This window comes from Galeopterus variegatus, unplaced genomic scaffold, assembly GCF_000696425.1.
Source record: "Galeopterus variegatus unplaced genomic scaffold, G_variegatus-3.0.2 Scaffold964, whole genome shotgun sequence".
Lineage (NCBI taxonomy): Eukaryota > Metazoa > Chordata > Mammalia > Dermoptera > Cynocephalidae > Galeopterus > Galeopterus variegatus.
Window position 1 is genome coordinate 107,474 of NW_007727075.1, and position 19,728 is coordinate 127,201.

Consider the following 19,728-nt stretch of genomic DNA (forward strand, 5'->3'; position numbering starts at 1 on the left):
GAATTTAGAGTTGTCCTGTATCCCAGAAACCCCAGGTTTGATGTGCTGAATATATATATATAATGTATTTCTAACTTTCTTTAAAATTAGTGCACGCATAATTAGGAAAATAATGAATGTTTCTCCACGCGCCATCGTAAAGTCATTTCGTGTCCAGCCCTTTTAGGAGACATTGAACTTGCAGGTTTTTGAGCAGGGGAGGTGGAGCTGTGGTCTCCACACTTTCTGTCAGTGAAAAGTACCCCATCGTATATTTATTTAAAAATTATTTGCATACCTTTGCCACTCTATGTGGACCCTCAAGACATTTGAGAGGTCACTCTTGACCAACTCCATGTCTTAGCCATTTGTCGGATGTGGGAGAGTGGGAGAGACTAGGCGCTTTGGGTGAATGTCTGGTGAGAACTTCCTAGCAGTGAAGAAACTGAGGTCCAGGGATATTTTTTCCACCAGGGCTTTGCCTTTTTCCCTCTTGGGGCCTCAGAGGAATGGGGATGACAGTGACTGGCACAGAATAAGTCCTCAGATGTGCCAGCACGGAGGGACCCATTCTCATGGGTCATAGACAGAAACAATGTGGATGACACCCCCTGGAGTTGTGCAAGAAGTGACCCAGCCACTCATTCCCCATTCATGTAGCGAACGAGCGAGCATTGAGTGCCTGTCACAAGCCAGGCACTGCTGGGACGCTGGGCATTCAGGGAAACAGGCGACAAGGGCCCTGTTCTCGTTCAGTTCCATCCGGCTCCTTCTTTGCAAAGAGGACAGTAATAGCACCCTACTTGTAGGATTGTTGCAAGAACTGAGCAACCACCACCAGCAAATGATAAATGTCAAGTGCTTAGAACAGTCCCTGGCACATAGTGCTAAACAGCTGGGACCTGTTATCATGCATTAGGATCCATGCACACTCTGGTAGGTGGTAATCGGTAATAGAGTTTTTCCCTTTTTTTTTTTTTTTCCTTTTTGTCTTTTTTCGTGACCGGCAACAGATCGCAACCCTCAGTGTCGCGCCCGTACCGGACCGGGACCGGCAACGGGATCGCAACCCTCGGTGTTGCTCCTGCACCTCGCTCAGCCAGTGAGCGGCCGGTCTGTATGTGGGATCCGAACCCTCGGCGGGAGGGCCGCCGCGCTTCCCAAGCGGCACACTGTAGCAGTGCGCCACCAGGCCGGCCCGAGTTTTTCCCTTTTGTAATCATTCTGTAGGCTTTCAAAGTGGTAGCAAAGGAATCAACTCCTCCATTTTGTCCTTAATATTTAGAAAAATTATGCTTTGTAATTTTACCATAAAACATTGTAAAGGGAGGAGTGTGTTTGGGGATATGGCTTTTTAACAATATCAAACACTTTTCATTTCACATACTTCCTCATGACTGGTAACATCGGAGCACTCATGAGAGAGTTAGAGTTTTAAAAAATCAGAATTAAAGGGATGTGCAAAACCTATAAAAAGGGCCAGCCCGTGGCTCACTCGGGAGAGTGCGGTACTGATAACACCAAGGCCCCAGGTTCGGATCCCATATAGGGATGGCCGGTTTGCTCACTGGGCGAGCATGGTGCTGACAACACCAAGTCAAGGGTTAAGATCCCCTTACCGGTCATCTTTAAAAAAAAAAAAAAAAAACCTATAAAAGGGTAGTAACAGCTGCTGGAACATTGGTGGGAGCTTATGAGAGGGGACATGTCAGAGTCAAGTCAGGCTAAATTGAGCTACAGTTGCTGCCGACCTTATAGATGTCATCCCTAAGGAGTACTGGGTGGTTAATATGGTCAATGATTTCGTGGGTGAAATTTTCTGTTCACTGCGTGCCGATACTAATTTTTCTTTTTTTTTTTTAGTCTTTTTCGTGACTGGTAAGGGGATCGCAACCCTTGGTATGGTGTCGCCCACCCTGCACTCAGCCAGTGCGCCACGGGGCCAGCCCAATACTAATTTTTCAAATACGAATTTATCGGGCATGTGAATTGTGGTCTCAATTCCCCTTCATAGATGGGAAGGGCCTACAGGGAAGCGCCAAGTGGAGCTGGGTTTGTTGGGAGATGGAATTCCACAGGGCAGCAGGAAGCATCCAGTGATTTCCCTCCAATTCCCTCAGGGAAGGGCCTTTCTTTAGAAAACTGGTAAATGTTAGCAAGGCATCAACCAGCCTTGGCTCCTTCCTGTCCTTTGAACCCCAGACTGGTTTCCAGAGCTTCCCTTTGGGACTCAGTTCCCTTGCTAACAGGGCACATCTTCATTTTATGTGGACACTTGTCACTGGGAACAGTCTGGGTTTGATGAAGGGGGATGGGCCCTGTTTTTAATAGTGATGGACTTTAAGATGGCTTTTTGGGGAGTTTTAAGTTCTCCTTTGGTGGGCAGGTTGCACCCCACTGGCTCAGGAAGCAGGTGGCTGTGTGACAGTTGGTGCCTCACCTGTTACAGTGGGAGACTTGAGGGGGAGGGTCTGATGTGTGCCACCCTGCTTGCCCTGAAAGTCCCAGAGTGGCACATTGGGTGGTCTCATTGTGCCCTGGGATCTGAATCTGGCCCCATGACAGCTGATGCTCTTCTGATCACACCCCGGACTGAACAGCCTTGCCCGCCTCCTGGAACAGCTCTTGGAGAGCCTGCCTGTTGGAGGGGTTCTCTTTGCTTACACTTCCTGCCCTTCCTCGACCTTCCCTCTATGTTCTGATCCAGAGTCTAAATCAGTGACTCAGTCCCTGGAGTCAGGCAGACTTGACACACAACTCTACTCTGCGTGACTTTGGGCAAACAACTTACTCTCTCTGAGCAGAAAACCCTGTTCCTCCCAGAGTCTCCTGCGTCTCAGTAAACGACCACCTCCAGTCGCCTGTCCTGAACCAAGACAATTCAAGTTGGGGCTGAAATCCAGCCCTGCCTGGCATTACCAAGTCTTGAGAAAGGGATGCCTTTTTATATTTCTAGCCAAGGCCTGCTGGTCACCTTGGTCATCGTTGACCCTTCTTTTTCTCACACCCTAACATCCATCCTATCAGTGTGTCCAGAGAAATCTTCTAAAGCCAGTATAAGACCTTGTCACTCCCCTCCCAGAACATTCCAGCAGCTCCCTATTGCATCTAGAGTAGAATCCTCCCTCCTCACTGTGGCTCTCAAGGCCTGGGACTTGTCCCCCTGTTAAGGTCAGTAGGGGTAAAGGGACTCCCCAACCCCTACTGACCTTAACACCCCCACCCCCAATCTGCTGCTGCACCCCCCTTGTCCTCTGTGATATAATGAGCCCCTTTTCATGACACCTGAGTTTATGCTTATAAGATGACTTCAGGTGTGGCCCCTAGATAGCTCAGGATGGGGCTGGTTGCCAGGGAGACCCACTGATTAGGGGGTGGTGTGCCCAGAGAGGGCATGGACACTCCATGCACCACCCCCATACTTTGCCCTATACATCTCTTCCGTCTGGTTATCCCCGGACGAGCTGTGTCCTTTATAACAAACCACTAATGGTAAATAAAGTGCCTTCTTTAGTTCTGTGAGCCACTCTAGCAGCTAATTAAAACTGAAGAGGCGGCCGGCCCATGGCTCACTTGGGAGAGCGTGGTGCTGACACCACCAGTCAAGGGTTAAGATCTCCTCACTGGTCATCTTTTAAAAAAACCCAAAAAACTGAAGAGGGAGTTGTGGGGACCCCCAATTTATAGCTGGTTGCTCAGAAATACTGGAGGCTAGGGTCTGTTTAGTATACTGGATCCGATGCTAGTTCCAGGTACAGAGTCAGAATGGAATGAAATTGCAGGGTAGCCAGCTGGTGTTTGGAGAGTTGGAGAATTGCTTGGTGTGTTGTGAGAGTATAGTAGGAGAGAACAGCGTGTTTTTATCAGAGTTGGTGTCAGAGCTGCCAGAAAAAAACCCAAAAGTGTGTCAGTGTGTTTCCTTGCCCTTCCTACTCTAGCTACACTGGCTGACCTGCTGTGAGCCGGGCCAAACACAGCCTCACCCCAGGGCCTTTGCACTTGGTGTTGCCTCTGCCTGAAGATAGCCACGTGGTGCCCATTTCACTTCACATCTCTCCATCCTGAGACTGTTCCAGTCCACCTGGATTGAAAGAGTGCCTCCCATCTGTTAGCCCTGTTAACCTGCTTGATCGTTTTGTCACAGCACTTTCACCCTGATGTGACATTATGTCATATTTATTTGTGTGCTTGTCTGTCACTCAGTAGTCCGCTCCACTAGGCAGGAACTTTGTTGCTCTGTGCCAGATGCCTGGCTTCTGGAACCTTGGATGCTTGGTGTGGCTGTTGATCAGTATTTGGAGGGCTGGGGCCAGCCCGTGGCTCTCTTGGGAGAGTATGGTGCTGATAACATGAAGGCCATGGGTTCACATCCCTATATAGGCATGGCTGGTTAGCTCACTTGAGAGCATGGTGCTGACAACACCAAGTCAAGGGTTAAGATCCCCTTACTGGTCATCTTTTAAAAAAAGAAAAAAAGTATTTGGGGGGTGATCATCAGTAAGTCCTCTGCTGGGGTGGCTGGGAGGGCTTGTCACAAGAGACACTTCGTGGGTTTGGGTGCTGCATTTCCCTGACCATCAGTGGCCTTTGTGTGCCCCTGTTGTGGGGACTTCTCTACCACCCTTTCCATCTCACGCATCAAGCTCGGTGTTTGAGTATACAACAGGCAATCCAAAAGACCCAGTGTTGGATCATGACATCTGGCTAGTGGGGCCTGACCAGCCTTAAACAAGAAAAAGAATAGAGGCTGTCAGTGTTTCAGAGGGAGCGTGGGCCAGGGCAGATTTGTGAATGTTGCCGTTCCTTAATGTGTATGTTTTTGCTGTGTCACGTTGTGACATTGGGTCACGCTCAAAAGGGTTTGGAAAACACCCATCTAATGGATAGATAGAAAAACATTTGTGTTCCTGCATTGTAGATACTGTACACCTCCCTGCTGGATTAGAGGGCACTCCCTGAGGCCAGAGAGACATCCTGGTTGTCTTTAGGTCCTCTGTCACCTCGAAGATGGGTAGGTGCTCTTAAGTGGTTTTCAAGTGAACGCAACATAAAAAGGAGAGGAAATTCCAGTGAATAAAACGATAAGTGATTCCCAGTGCTGAAAACAATTCTTTTTTTTTTTTTTTTTAAAGATGACCGGTAAGGGGATCTTAACCCTTGACTTGGTGTTGTCAGCACCACGCTCACCCAGTGAGCTAACCGGCCATCCCTATATGGGATCCGAACCCATGGCCTTGGTGTTATCAGCACCGCACTCTACTGAGTGAGCCACGGGCCGGCCCCCTAAAAACAATTCTTGGTACTATTTGGCGTATCTACCTTATAAGTAGAACTGTGAAGACATTGTAATTGATCATCATGACATGATTTTTTAGTTTCTGAAATGTATTCCCTTTTAAATGTAGGACAGGGTTTTGCTATTTAATTATATAGCAGGGAAAGTGCCACAGAACAGTCGGCACTGGGGAAGCGTAGCCGCTCTCAGGAATAAGTCATTTCTGCACGTTGCTGGAGACCACAGATGCCTCGCCTTGTGTAATTTCGGAGTTTGCAGATGAAAGCACCCCACACCATCGGGTCAGATGGGGAGGGTTTCCTTTTCTTTCTGTTTTTGGCAACTGGCCAGTATGGGGATCTGAACCCTTGACCTTGGTGTTATCAGCGTTACATTCTACTGAATGAGCTAACCGGCCAGCCCGAGAAGGGTTTTCTTACTGCCTATTAGAGGGAAAATCTCATTTTGTACTTGACGAGTAATGGGGCTGATTTTGCCGCAGCCGTCCTGACCCGGCCCCTGCTGATGGGCCCAAGCACCCTGCCATGACTTGACCTCAGTGTTGTATCTGTTGATGAAATGTGTCTGTGAACGAATTGCTCCAAGCTCAAAAAAACAAAATAGCAGATACTCTCAGGCCAGACTTTAAAGGTGAAAAAAGCCCCCATAATCCCAGCAGGCAGACTCCAGAGAGGTCTGATTGCCTGTTAGCAGCCTGCCCTACCTCAGTGGCCAGCCACCGCAGTCCTTTTTTATTCGGAAGACAGAAGCTGAGGGTGGCCTGAAAGGAGAAACAGGACCTTTGATCCTCAAGCAGTCTGCTTCCCCATTTAAACATCAGCAGATGCTTCTATTTTAGATGATCATTTTTATGAAGTTGGAAGTTGATTGAGCTCTTTTTTTTTTTCTTTTCCTCTGGTGCTGGCTGGTATGGGGATCAGAACCCATGACCTTGGTGTTCTAAGGCAGTGCTCTAACCCACCAAGCTAATAGGTCAGCCCTGTGATTGAGTTCTTTTTCATGGTGCCTTGGAGGAAATAATCTGCTTCAAGATGAAGCTGAATATCTCCTTCCAGACACTGGCTGCCAGGAACTCACTGAAGGTGAACACAAACCTTGTACTTTTTATGAGAAGTGGGTGGCCGTAGAACTTGCTGACGCTCTGGGTGAAGAGTTATGTGGTCGGAATCAGCGGTGGGAAGGACGAACAAGATTTCCCTGTGAAGCAGGTGTCTTGACCCACGGCCCTGTCCACCTGCTACTCAGTAAAGGGCATTACTGTTATAGACCAAGAAGAACCAGAGAAAGAAGTGTCAAATCTGTTTAGGGTTGTATTGTGGATGCCAACCTGAGCATTCTCAACTTGGTTAATGTGAAAGAAAGAAAAAAAAAAAAAAAAGAAGAAAAGGATATTCCTGGCCTGACTAATACTACAGTGCCTCATTGCCTGAGGCCAGAAAGAGCTAGCAGAATCCATAAGTTGTTTTTTTTTTTTTTTTGGGCAGCTGGCTGGTATAGGGATCGAACCCTGGACCTTGGTGTCACCAGTACTGTGCTCTAACCAACTGAGCTAACTAGCCAGCCCCACAAACTTTTCAGTCTCTTTAAAGAAGAGATGTCTGACAATATGTTGTAAGAAAGTCCTTAAACCAAGAAGGTAAGAAACCTGAGACCAAAGCATCCAAGATTCAGCATCTCCTTATCCCCACCCCACCCCACGTGTTCGTAGCACAAATGCTGGCCTGTTGCTCCGAAGAAATGTGCACTAAGAAAAATAAGGAAGATGCTGTAGAATATGCTGAGCTTTTGGCCAAGAGAAAGGAGGCCAAGGAAAAATGGCAGGAAGAGATTGGCAAGACATGCAGGTTGTCCTCTCTGAGATCTAAGTCTTAGTTGAGTCAAAAATAAGATTTTTAAGAGTAACAAGATTAGACCACAAAAACAACAACAAACTACCCCTCTCTCCCCCCAAAATAGCAAAGAAAAGAAGGTAGATTAAAAATAATGTAGCCCTCCGATCCTTTAATCTTTCTATTTCCACAAAGGCACTTCCTGGGTATTTCACAGGTATTTTTCTGACCTAGACTTTTTTCTTAAAAATTTTTTTTTTTTTTTAATTCTGAATTTAAAAGTAATAGATGGTTATTGTAAAAAATAAATAAATAAATAAACAAGCAGAGACTCAGAACAGCAGACATCCGTGGTAGGGAAAGTGTGAGTTTCCCATCACATGCCTTCCGAGAGAGCCACTGGCCACTGCAGGTGGCTGTCTGGTGCTGTTTCTTTTGGGCTGGCTTCTGTGTGTGGATTAACTTGCAGGTATTACTCTTCTGAGCAAAGTGGGACTTGGGCCAAGCACTCCTTACTTTGACACTTCCTTGATGTGTTTAGACCATCCTTTAATGTCTGTGTGCATGGAGCTACTTCATTGTTGTTAATGGTGCCAGCACTTCCCAGCGTGGATTGTTTGGGTTTCCAGTCTCTGGGAAACTGAGGTGCTTCTCAGAAAAGTTGTGGCAATGTGGCCAAGCCACTTCCAGACCCTTTGGCCCCGGGAACCTGGGACCCTGTTTTTGTCTCGTGGCCTCCTGGACATTTGACGGAAAGTCTTGGCTTTCAGCTTTTAGATTCATTCCCCAGAGTAGTTTTGTTTCCTGCCATTCCTCCTGGCTGCCCGCCTGGATCCCCAGGCTCTGTTTCCTCCTTGCACAGGCTCCAGATGCACCCAACCCAAGGGCCACACACGTCGGAATTTGTCTTCCAGACACACACGTACTGGCTGTTCTCGCCTGTGTCCCCTTGTCCTTTGCTTTTCTCATCTGCTTAGTTGTGGCCTCCTGGTTTGTGATGGGTTTCAGTGCTGTGTGAAGGTGCCCTCTGAGTGACTTGTCAAAGAGGGACTCAGGAGTTCAGGCAGCACCACAGAAGCCATTTGAAACCCCACAGGCCTTAGGGACAACCTTAGGGATCCAAGGAATTTGCTAAAGATGCCAAATCTTTAGTTTCTGTCAAGAAAAGGGGGGATGTTTGGCATTGGGGGAGAAGGGATGGGGAGGGGAGAGTGTTCCTTGCCCTCAGAGCCCATCTCTCTTTGACATTCCTGGCTGAGCTCATTTGCTTCCCAAGAGGAGAATCCACTCTGTTGTCCTTGAGTGCTGTAGGGTGGAGCATTAATTGGGGATTGGGGGAGGCTAGGTTTAGGAGCAAACTCTCCAGAATGGTTCCTCATTGTTTGGCTCAGTTTTCTCATCTCTGCATGGGAAAGGAGCCCCTACTTCATGGTTTTGTTGGGAGGGTCGAAGGACTTAATGTGGGTGACACTCCTAGTGCGGTGCCAGACAAGCATTAAGCAACTGCTCAGTAAACACGGGGCAGGGGGTTAATTTCACAGGCTGGGGAGGCAGTGTGGCAGGCACTTCCTGCCTCTCAGTGCTCCATACGCTTAGCCCCTTTGATGTTGGCTGTGACCCCTGAGGGAGGCACTGGTATTGTCTCCAGCCTACAGAGGAGGAAAGAGAGCCCAGGAAGGTTGTCCAGCGTGGCCTTGGCCTTCTGAGCACCAGGGACTCCTCTGTTAGCAGGACCATTGGTAGCCCCTATGTGGAGTGGGGTGGTGAGGACTCATGAATGAATCTGGGTCATCCCCACCAGGTGGCCTTTGCCATTGCCTCTCCTCTCCAGCCAGATCTCTCTTCCCTGTGATTTCTTTGTGACCGAGACATCCTTAGCACTTGTCAGTCACTAGGAGGCAGAGGCAAGTCACAGTCCCCCTGGATTTGAAAGTATCTGTTGCCTTCCTATTTCTTCATGACCTCGTGTGGACAAATTTTCTTTTTTTTTTTTTTGACTGGTAGGGATCGCAACCCTTGGGTTGGTGTCGTCCTCACCACACTCAGCCAGTGAGTGCACCAGCCATCCCTATATAGGATCCGAACCCGTGGCCTCGGCGCTACCAGCGCTGCACTCTCCCGAGTGAGCTACAGGGCCGGCCCTTTTTATTTTTTTATTTTTTAAATTTTTTAGACAGAGATTTCTTTTTCCATTTCTTCTTTTCTTTTTTGGTGGCTGCCTGGTAAGGGGATTAGAACTCTTGACCTTGGTGTTATAACACCATGCTCTAACCAAGTGAGCTAACCAGCTAGCCCTAAGATTTCTTAAATAAGATCCCAGAAACATTAACCATAAAAGAAAAAACTCATTAAAATTAAGAACTTCTCTTCATCACAAGACTCCATTAAAAGTGCCCAGTCAATCACAGAGAGAAGGAAATTGAAACCACACATCCCCAATAAGTAATTAGTGAAAACTCAGACACTTTGTAAAAGTGAATATCCAGGTGGTCAGTTAGCATATGGGAAGGGGCTCATGCTGTTAGTCATGGGGGAAATGTGAGTGAAAACCATGACAAGGTAGGATTGTATACCCCCCACTGTGGCTAGAAGTTAAAAAGACTAATGTCACCAAGTGTTGGAGTTGACATGGAGCAACCAGAACACTCTCCCACTGTTTGGGGGCAGCAGTGTGTAGATGATACAGCTGTTTTGGAAAACCGGCAGTATCTACTAAAGCAAAACATATGCCTTCCTGATGACCACCAGTTCCACTCTTGGCCACCCAAAGAAAATGAGTGCCCCATGTCTACTAAATGACATCACTCATGGCAGCTTAGCCATGCTGGCCAAACCTCGTAGCACAGTGTCTGGGCAAAGGAGAATGGACAAATGAGTGACCACCATTCCCAGCAGCATGGATCTCCTAGACAGAATGACAAGCCATAGGTTACTGCATGCTTCTCTTTTTATCTGAAGTTCAGTAACAAGCTAAATGGCTTCCCCTAGGAGGGTGGTGTTGATTGGGAAGGCCTAGGGGCACCTTCTGTAATGTTGGAAGTGCTGTGTCTGATCTGGGATTCCTCGGGCTGTGTACCTAAGCTGCTCCTTGCTTCTTCGGGTTCTTTTTTTTGGTGGCTGGCTGGTGTAGGGATCCGAGCCCTTGACTTTGGTGTTATCAGCACCACGCGCTAACCGACTGAGCTGACTGGCCAGCCCATCCCCGCTTCTTCAGATGATGCCGTCAGTTGGCCAGCCTTGTTCAGGCACAGGCACCAGCAGCCTGACCGGGGCCTCCGTGTTTGCCAGAGCCCTTTCTGTTGCGCGGTTTGGGATGGTTTTGCCTGGCGTCCGCGCTCTTTGGGTCCCCTTTACTGTCACTCTGCAAGTGTCTGAGCTTTCAGTCCACTAGTGAGTTTGCTGACGGTGGCTACGCACACTTCCCTGCTTCCCTGTAGCCTGACTTCAGAAGTGGCAGCTTTGGGGAACAAATGCCATTTTATTTTATTTTTATTTATTTAATTTTCCTTTGTGGCTGGACGGTACTGGGATCTAAACCCTTGACCTTGGTGTTACTACACCGTGCTCTAACCATCAAATGCCATTTTTAAAAGCCTCTCGTGAAACCCTGTACCTCTCGAAAGCGGCTGTTGCCATATTGGGGCACAAAAACCGATTCTGAGGCAGCATCTTCAGTGAGCTTGTGTCGGTGGTTGATGAAGCTAGTGCTACTGTGAGTCAGGGCTGTTCATGGAGGCCATGGCAGTATCACAGGAGTTGGTGGGAGGAAGAGGGAACACATTGTAGTGCTGAGTGTAAACTACCTGTAGAAGAGCTGTGATTTCAGGGTCACAGCCCATCGTGTGTTTGCTGGAGCATCCACCTTAGAGAGGAAATGATGATTTTCCCTAGACAGCCTCGTTTGCATCTTGCTGTCAGTTTCAGTTGGCTGGACTTAGAATAAAGATCCTCAGGTGGGAAGGAAGCTATAAGCCTCAGGATGATGCAGGGTTTCCGAAGTGTGTGGCAGTTCTGTTGTCTCTTTTCCCACCTCATTGAGAGAGGGACTGTTGGGATGAAGAGCCCAGAGGGGAGCACCAAGGAGCCAGTGTCCTCTGCCCAGCCATATCTGTGTCACTTGGCTTCCCACGTATAGAGTGTGACTGCAGACTCATCCTCCCTGTAGATAAACCCAGACTCCAGAATCAGCATCTCAGTGAGGTTAATGTGGGGCACAGACTGTTGTCACATGACAGAGGCTGGGGCAACACCTCAGAATCAAACAGGATCCTCTTTCTGTAGCAGAATATGTGAATATTCACGCAGAGCAGAATCAGGTCAGATTTTGCTTCCAAATGAATTTATCTCAAATTTATTTAAAAAAAAAAAAGTCTGGTTTTCCCTGAGATTATTGGGTTTGGGAAAAGAGCTTGTGAGCTGCAGACATGAATTTTCCAGCGCTCTCATCAGGTTTACTTAAAGGTCTGGCACTGAGGTTCCTTGAGTTTTAGAGGAAATCAGGGAAGCCCAGAGGAGGGAGTGACATGTTCTCAGTGTAGCACATTTGGGTTTGTTCATGTCAGGTTCTTTCTTTTCCGGTTTGGCTGGAGTGCCTGCCACCTGTCCTTGCCCTGCCAATGTTTCTGGTCCTCTCTGCTTCTATTATTTAGCCAGGAAACTAGACAGACAGACACAAGTGTTTGGGCTCTTGATCTAATCCAGGAAAATACCCTCACTTTACAAATTAAAACTTTGTTTTGTTTTGTTTTTTTTTTTTTTTTAAGTAATCAAGAGAATTAAAAACATTTCTCCACTTCTTACAGAATTTATTCGTAGAACCAGAAATGTTCAAGAAAGTTTAGGGGCAAAGAGATTTATTCTAAAAGACAAAAGGCAGCAGAAACAAAAACCAGATTTGTGACATACACAACAAGAAAGACCATTAAAAAACAGGGTACACCAGGATGAGGAAATGCAATGGAGCTGTTAGAGTTTGTCTTTTGAAGGCTGTTAAATGATAGAAGTGGTCATAGGTAAGATTATATGAAGGAACGCTTGACTGGAATGTGCTGAGAAATTCCATTGAGTGTGTGTGTGTCTGTGGGTGGAACAACCAAGAAGAGAGGCGGTGTCCCCAGTGGCAATACCAGGGCTGCTGTCCACCCTGGATGGATGTGCCCAGGCCACCTACTCCATCTTCATGGCCCTGTGGACCCTAGAAGTCTCCCAGCCCTCTCTCCCACAGAAGTCCCACCCCTGCAAGCAAAGCAGACCTGACCCACCCTGCCTGGGAGGGGACAGGAGAGGCTGGGTTTACTTCTTGCCCTCTGCAGGGGCAGCCAGCACTTAACCTTTGTGTCTGGTGGGATTATGGGTAATTTTAAGTTTCTGTGTTCTTTTTGTGTTTTCCAGATGTCAGCAATGAAAATAACATTATTCCATCATCAGGAAAGAGGTTATTACATTAAAGAGAATTTTATGTAAGGCCATGTCCTAGTCTGTTCAGGCTCCTATAACAAATTACCTTAGACTGGGTAGCTTATAAACAAAAACATTTTATTTTTCACAGTTCTAGAGACTGGGAAGTCCCAGGTCAGGGTGCTGGAGGATCCCATTTCTGGTGAGGGCCTGCTTCGTCATAGACAGCATCTTTTCACTGTGTTCTCACGTGGCAGAAGGGAAAAGGGTCTCACTGAGGTCTCTTTTATAAGGGCACTAATCCATTCATGAGGGCTCCACTCAATCACCCCCAAAAGGCCCCACCTCATAAGACAGTAACATTGGGGATTAGGTTTTTAACATGAATTTGGGGGGGGACACACATACGTTCAGACTTTACAGACCATATAACTACATAACAGACTGAGGGTCACCTAAAATTTGAAGTCTTGTGATAGAAAGCATTTATAAACTTTACCAGCCTGTGGTCCTATCATAGCAAGCATAATTTACCAATATCACTAGATTTTTTAAGCTGACTTTTGGATCTTGTGGTGGCTCTGGGTCATAGTTCTGGGTATCAATTTTTAGTTTATAGCAATATTCACCAAGCTTTAGACATTTGGAAGTCATTCTTGAAGTATTTGAGATATCTGAGCACCATTATTTATGTAATACTTTTCTTTAAATGGCCCTACTTTTGAAAGTTAAATTCATTTATTTTAAAGGAAATTTAGTCTCGCTGTCTTCAGTGGTAAACCAGTGTCATTTGCCATAAATATTTGTTTTTGTTGAATTTATGAAGTTCCAGGCAGGTATCATTGGAGCCTTAGCCTTATTCTCCCTTTCTGTTAAATCAGAGGATTAGCAAGCATTAAAAGTGATGTAAACACTAAATTAGCACCCCCCTGAGACGTTCTCTGCTGTGATGGGAAAGATGGCAAGAGAAGCCAAAGGCCCTAGTGAGGCAATATGGCAGTATGACCTGGGTCTTGTCTGTGTGCCCCTGGCCTCCTGAGTCCCACCCCTTCCCAGGTGGGCTCTCCTGCCTGATTTTTTATACCTGGGATGCATTACTTCCTCCGAGAGGGATTGATGAGAAAAGGTCTGGGAAGCAGGGGTCAAAGGTGCCAGCTCACCGTTGGGTGGATGATTGTGACGTAACCATGTGTGGTCCTCCCTTGCTGTCCATGACCTGCTCAACTGATGGCCACGACCCCCAGACTGACCAGGACTTGTTTCCAGCAGGAGACCACTGTCTGCAGCTCCCGTGAAGATGTCCACTCCAGACCCACCCCTGGGCGGGACTCCTCGGCCGGGACCTTCCCCAGGCCCAGGCCCCTCGCCTGGAGCCATGCTGGGCCCTAGCCCGGGTCCCTCACCGGGCTCTGCCCACAGCATGATGGGACCCAGCCCGGGGCCTCCCTCAGCAGGACACCCCATCCAGACCCAGGGGCCTGGAGGGTACCCGCAGGATAACATGCACCAGATGCACAAGGTAGGGAGCCCTGTGTGCACCCCACCCCTCAGGGCGTGCTTCCTGCTTCCTGCTGCCCTGCTGCCCACACCCTTGTCCCTGGGTTGCAGGCGGCCTCTGGACTGAGAGCTTCCCTCAGAGATCAGAGGGGAAAGCCCCCTGTTCAAACTGGCCCGGCTTAGCTCAGACACTTACCCCAGGGCCCACTGCCATGAGCAGAGAGGTCAGGTGTGCAGGACCCTCAACCCATGCTGGGTCCACACGATCTGTTTCTGAGCCAGGAGGGGTGAGCAGTACATCCCTGTCACCCCCCACCACCCCTGTGTGCCTGTAGCCATCCCATCCTGTCACTCACACCCCTTGTTCTTCAGGGGAAATTTCGGAACATTGCTCTTAAGTTTACTTTCATTAGTGAAGAAAAATGTCCAGATCCATAAAAGAAGGCTTAAGGCACGTGGTTTCCTCCATTCTGGCTGTTCCGAGCTCATGGGGCAGAGAAGTGGGCACCTTCATCTCCGTGTAATCTCCACACCAGGGCCACGATCTTACCCAATTTTTTTTTTTTTTTTTTGTCCTTTTTGAGACCGGCCACACTGCGCTCAGCCAGTGAGCGCACCGGCCATCCCTATATAGGATCTGAACCCGCGGCGGGAGCGACGCTGCGCTCCCAGCGCCGCACTCTCCCGAGTGCGCCACGGGCTCGGCCCCCATCTTACTCATCTACCTGAGCTGATCAGGGTTGCTTTTCCCATGAGGTGAAAGAACCTCTTCACAACCCAGCTGAGTAATTTTCCTCTCCTTTTGTGTTCCTGTGGGTGGCTGGAAGAAACATCCCTTATGTATGTTAGCATTGGAAAGAAAAGGTGACAGTTCTAAGTGTCGAGTGGAGGCAGATGTGGACGTTGAAGCCTGGGAATGTGACTCACCCCTCACAGGTCTGGCACTGCTGATTCCTCCCACTGAAACATCCCTTATGTATGTTAGCATTGGAAAGAAAAGGTGACAGTTCTAAGTGTCGAGTGGTGGCAGATGTGGACGTTGAAGCCTGGGAATGTGACTCACCCCTCACAGGTCTGGCACTGCTGATTCCTCCCACTGCCCTTCCAGGCCCGTCCATGTGTCTTCACCTCATTCTACTTAACCCCTATCCCTGCCCATTGGGTGTAGTTGGTTATTGCACCCATTTTACAGATGAGGAAGCTGGGTCTCAGCGAGCCTGCCTGGTCTCCCTCTCCCGGCTCTCCCTGCACCTCCAGTATGTGCTGCTTCTGAGCTTCCAGCATGTCAAGGCAGCCCCTCCACACCTTTCCCACCTCCCGGGCATCTCTGCCGCTTTGATACGATGTAATCTTTCTTGTCACTTCCCTGCTGGGAAGCTGATGGTTATATCCCCTGCTCACTGATTTACAGACCAGTTTCTCTTCCACCTCTGTCCCCACTTTCCCTCTCTGCCTGCCTCATTTCTTCTTTCTGGAATTGCTCCCATACTCTGCACACATCTGGCAATAGCCCATTGGACGCTTGTCATGTGTCTGGCACTCTGCTAGGAGCTGGGGTCCCATGGTGACAGGACACCCCTCCACCCACCCACACATAGAGCTCTGGCTCTGCCCCGAGGCAAGACCACATATCAGTCAGCACTCACAGCACCTTGGGGTCTGGCCACTGTCCTGAAGGTCCCGCCCTGTCTTTGGGGAAGCTGCCGCTTGTGCTCGTGCTCCTGTCCTGGCCCTCTCTCCTCCTTCTGTCTCACAGCACACGCCAGGCAGGTTTTACCGTGCCTGACACCCATTAGACTGCGTTCCCAGAGAGCAGGACATTCGTGCTAACCAGTGCCTAACAGGTGCCCAAAAGGGTCTCAGCCAGTGTCCCCTTTACCAGCCATTCCCACAGGGGGGGTCCTTACACTGAGCATCAGGAGGGGCCTATGTGTTGTCATTCTGTGGAGGCTGCTGTCACTCTTAGGAGGGGCAGGAGGGTGCTTTGGGGCAGCCTCCTCCCAGAGGGCGGTCCAGGGAGGTGGAGCTATCAGTGAGGGTGTCTGACATATCGTGACAGTGCTTGTGGGCAGAAGTTTCTGTCTGTTCCTCTGATTCACAGTCTCCCTAGGAAGAGGGTCCTTGATCTCCTGATTTGTGGTCTCCTCCCTGTGATGATGAGCAGGGAGCCCGGTGTCCTGGCTAAAACTGCTCCCTGACCGGGAGCCGTCACAAGTGTGTCCTTTCCTTGTGTCCTGAAATGTCTCCCTGCCCTCTCCCTGGCTCCCTAGTGTCCCCTTGCTTCCAGGCCTCAGTCTCCCAGGTGGTCACCCCCCACTGTGTGGCGTTTATTTTGTGTATCTGCCTCGATGCCCAAGCCTTGGAGCTAAGCCACTTGGTCATGTGGGCAATTCAGTAGACGCCCCACTGGCGTCTGGTGGATGTTTTCAGTGATGTCGAACTTCACTCAGGCAGTGCTTTGCGGTGTGGCCTTTTCCTGTCTTCCATTGCTGACCCTGCCGTGTGGTTGTCCCCTCTTGTAGCCCATGGAGTCCATGCACGAGAAGGGCATGTCGGACGACCCGCGATACAACCAGATGAAGGGGTTGGGGATGCGGTCGGGGGGCCATGCAGGGATGGGGCCCCCACCCAGCCCCATGGACCAGCACTCCCAAGGTACGTACTGCGTCCCTTCTCGTATGTGTTGCACGCCAGGGGTCCTGAGATTGTTTTCCACATGGGGGCTGCCACAGATGGGTTCAGGGAGGATCCTGGACAGTTCAGGCCAGTGGGCGGCCCTGCCACTGAGGGCTGTCTGATCCGGACTTGGCTGCTACTCCGTCTGGCCCTCTTGTCTTGGAGCAGCCCCAGGAGAACAAACATTGGTGGGATAGCCAGGGGCTGGGCAGGATGGGGTCCATGGGCCAGCAGCTCTGGTGCCACCCAAGAGTTTATTAGAAATACGCATTCTTGGGGCCCAGGACTCAGCCTTCACAAGCCCTGCAGGTGGCTTTTTTTGGGGGTGGCTGGTTGTTACAGGGATCAGAACTCTTGATCTTGGTGTTACCAACACTGCACTGTAACCAACTGAGCTAACTGGCCAGCCCACAGGTGGCTTTTCTGTATGGGGGCAATTGAGAAGTGATGTCGGAGATGACTTTCCAAGCCTGTCCTGTCTCCCGGGGTGGGAAGCTGAGGGGCTCCACTCCTGGCCCACCAGAGGGCATGCACCCCACCCATGTGCAGGCAGGAGGGCAGGCTGGGGAGAGCCTGAATTTCATGTCACGGCTGTCAGCGTTAACCATCAGCACCTTTTTGACATGTGGGCCAAACCAGAATTACCATGCAGGCTTCTGGGCTGCTGTGACTCCACTGTGTTCCCTCTTGGTGCCTCTTGTTTGACTCATGAGAATGGAGTCATCTTGCCGCTCCCTGTGTCAGGGCAGGAGCTGGTGTAGGTGTGGTGGAAAGGTTACCACCTCTGCCTGAGAAATCACAACACATTTTGCCTAGTAATCAGTGCACTGGCCTTTCCCCACAGGTTACCCCTCACCCCTGGGCGGCTCCGAGCATGCCTCCAGTCCAGTTCCAGCCAGCGGCCCGTCCTCGGGCTCCCAGATGTCGTCAGTGCCAGGAGGGGCCCCTCTGGATGGTGCTGACCCCCAGGCCTTGGGGCAGCAGAACCGGGGACCGACCCCATTCAACCAGAACCAGCTGCACCAGCTGCGAGCACAGATCATGGCCTACAAGATGCTGGCCAGGGGGCAGCCCCTGCCCGACCACCTGCAGATGGCGGTGCAGGGAAAGCGGCCGATGCCTGGCATGCAGCAGCAGATGCCAGCACTACCTCCACCCTCTGTGTCTGCAACAGGACCTGGCCCTGGCCCTGGCCCTGTGCCTGTCCCTGGTCCAGGACCAGCGCCTCCAAATTATAGCAGGCCTCATGGTAAGGTCGGTCGCCACGGCCCTGAGGGTAGGGAGGAGTCTCAGAGTGAACTGGCCAGAGTGTGGGTGGCAGGGGTGGGGAGACCTGGGTTCTGCTGCTGACGGGCTGTTGCCCTCAGATTTCACAGTGCCCGCTTGGCTCTTCCGTGTGCTTAGGCAGGTGAGATGGCTGTCCTCTTTTCCACTAGTCCCAGATCCAGGGACTTGTTGATAGGAGTGTCCCCCTGTATCTCCTGGAGGCAGGGATCCCCACGGGGATGCGATATAAACACAGGACACATTTTATTCCCTTTTGTTTCTCCCTGCCTGTAGGTATGGGAGGGCCCAACATGCCACCCCCTGGACCCTCAGGTGTGCCCCCTGGTATGCCAGGCCAGCCCCCCGGAGGGCCTCCCAAACCCTGGCCTGAAGGTAAGTTCCCTTCTATCTCAGTGGCACATCTGTGCCCTGACTCCCTGTCACAAGATTGGGCTGTGCAGGTCTCGATTGAGCCTGGTCAGAGAGAGAGAGAGGGCCGAAGACAGTCACCCCAATCCAAAGCCCACTGTTCCTGTGGTCTTCTTCAGGTCTTACCTGTCCCTGGTCAGTTCCTGAAGTCTTGGGTTTGGTTTTGTCCCCTCCTCTGATAGTATGTGGCTGTGGCCCGGTCCCTGACCTTCTCTGAGGCTTCGTGTTGTCTTCTGTAAATGCAGTCACCCAGTAACTATTTGAGGGCCCACATGTGTTTAGGGTAGAGGCAGTAGACAAAACAGATTTGTCACCATCCTCTTGAAGCCTGAGTTTTAGTGATGGTCTTTTAAGAGCAAATTGCTAAAATTGAGCTCAATTGGAGATGAGGAAGTAGAGAAGGAGTAGAGGAAGGACAGGAAAATGTGGCCGTGTGAGGCTACAGCCCACCACAGAACCCAGGGTTGGCACCTGGCTGAGCAGACCCAGGATGCAGATGGCTTGTATCAGTGGAGGGCTTGGGGGATGGGGGTGAGGCTGAGACCCCTAAGTGAGAAGCATGTGGCAGCTTTGTGAGAGGTGGAGATGGGGAGGGGCTTATCTGTCCCCAGGGCAGTGGGCAGCCCACTAGGCTTCTCATGTCCACCCCAGAATTGGCCCCAGATCTCACCATGGTGCCCCTGCTGCTTGTCTCTCACCAGGACCCATGGCGAATGCTGCTGCCCCCACGAGCACCCCTCAGAAGCTGATCCCCCCACAGCCAACGGGCCGCCCTTCACCTGCGCCCCCCACTGTCCCGCCTGCCGCTTCACCTGTGATGCCGCCCCAGACTCAGTCCCCAGGGCAGCCGGCCCAGCCCGCCCCCATGGTGCCGCTGCACCAGAAGCAGAGCCGCATTACCCCCATCCAGAAGCCCAGGGGCCTTGACCCTGTGGAGATCCTGCAGGAGCGGGAGTACAGGTGAGGGCGCCGGCCCCCACCTGACTCAGCCAGGACTCGCGTTGGCATAGTTCTCAGTTCTGAAGGCCACTGGTGTACCCAGCAAGGAGTCACCCTCCCCCACCCCACCACAGCCTCCCAGGTCGTTGGGTTGGTTGTGCACCCTTTCAGAAACTTCTGTGTGGGCCGGCCCGGTGGCGCACTGCTACAGTGCGCCGCTTGAGAGTGCGGCGGCGCTCCCGCGGAGGGTTCGGATCCCACATACAGACCGGCCGCTCACTGGCTGAGCGAGGTGCAGACGCAACACCGAGGGTTGCGATCCCGTTGCCGGTCCTGGTCCGGTATGGACGTGACACTGAGGGTTGCAATCCGTTGCCGGTCACGAAAAAAGACAAAAAGAAAAAAAAAAAAAAAAAAAAA

At 50.5% G+C, this 19,728-nt stretch overlaps 1 protein-coding gene and 1 pseudogene across 1 annotated transcript in view; both read left to right on the plus strand.

Annotated features, from left to right (window-relative positions):
* Positions 1 to 6,260: 6,260 nt before the first annotated feature.
* LOC103591367 lies at positions 6,261 to 7,147 on the plus strand (annotated as a pseudogene).
* A 6,618-nt stretch (positions 7,148 to 13,765) lies between these two features.
* SMARCA4 (SWI/SNF related, matrix associated, actin dependent regulator of chromatin, subfamily a, member 4) overlaps positions 13,766 to 19,728 on the plus strand; it is a 78,673-nt gene continuing 72,710 nt past the window's right edge. The window contains 5 exon segments of the mRNA XM_008573806.1: positions 13,766 to 14,020; positions 16,521 to 16,653; positions 17,519 to 17,923; positions 18,235 to 18,333; positions 19,071 to 19,329. Coding sequence (XP_008572028.1) covers positions 13,799 to 14,020; positions 16,521 to 16,653; positions 17,519 to 17,923; positions 18,235 to 18,333; positions 19,071 to 19,329 — 1,118 coding nt within the window. The 5' untranslated portion in view covers positions 13,766 to 13,798.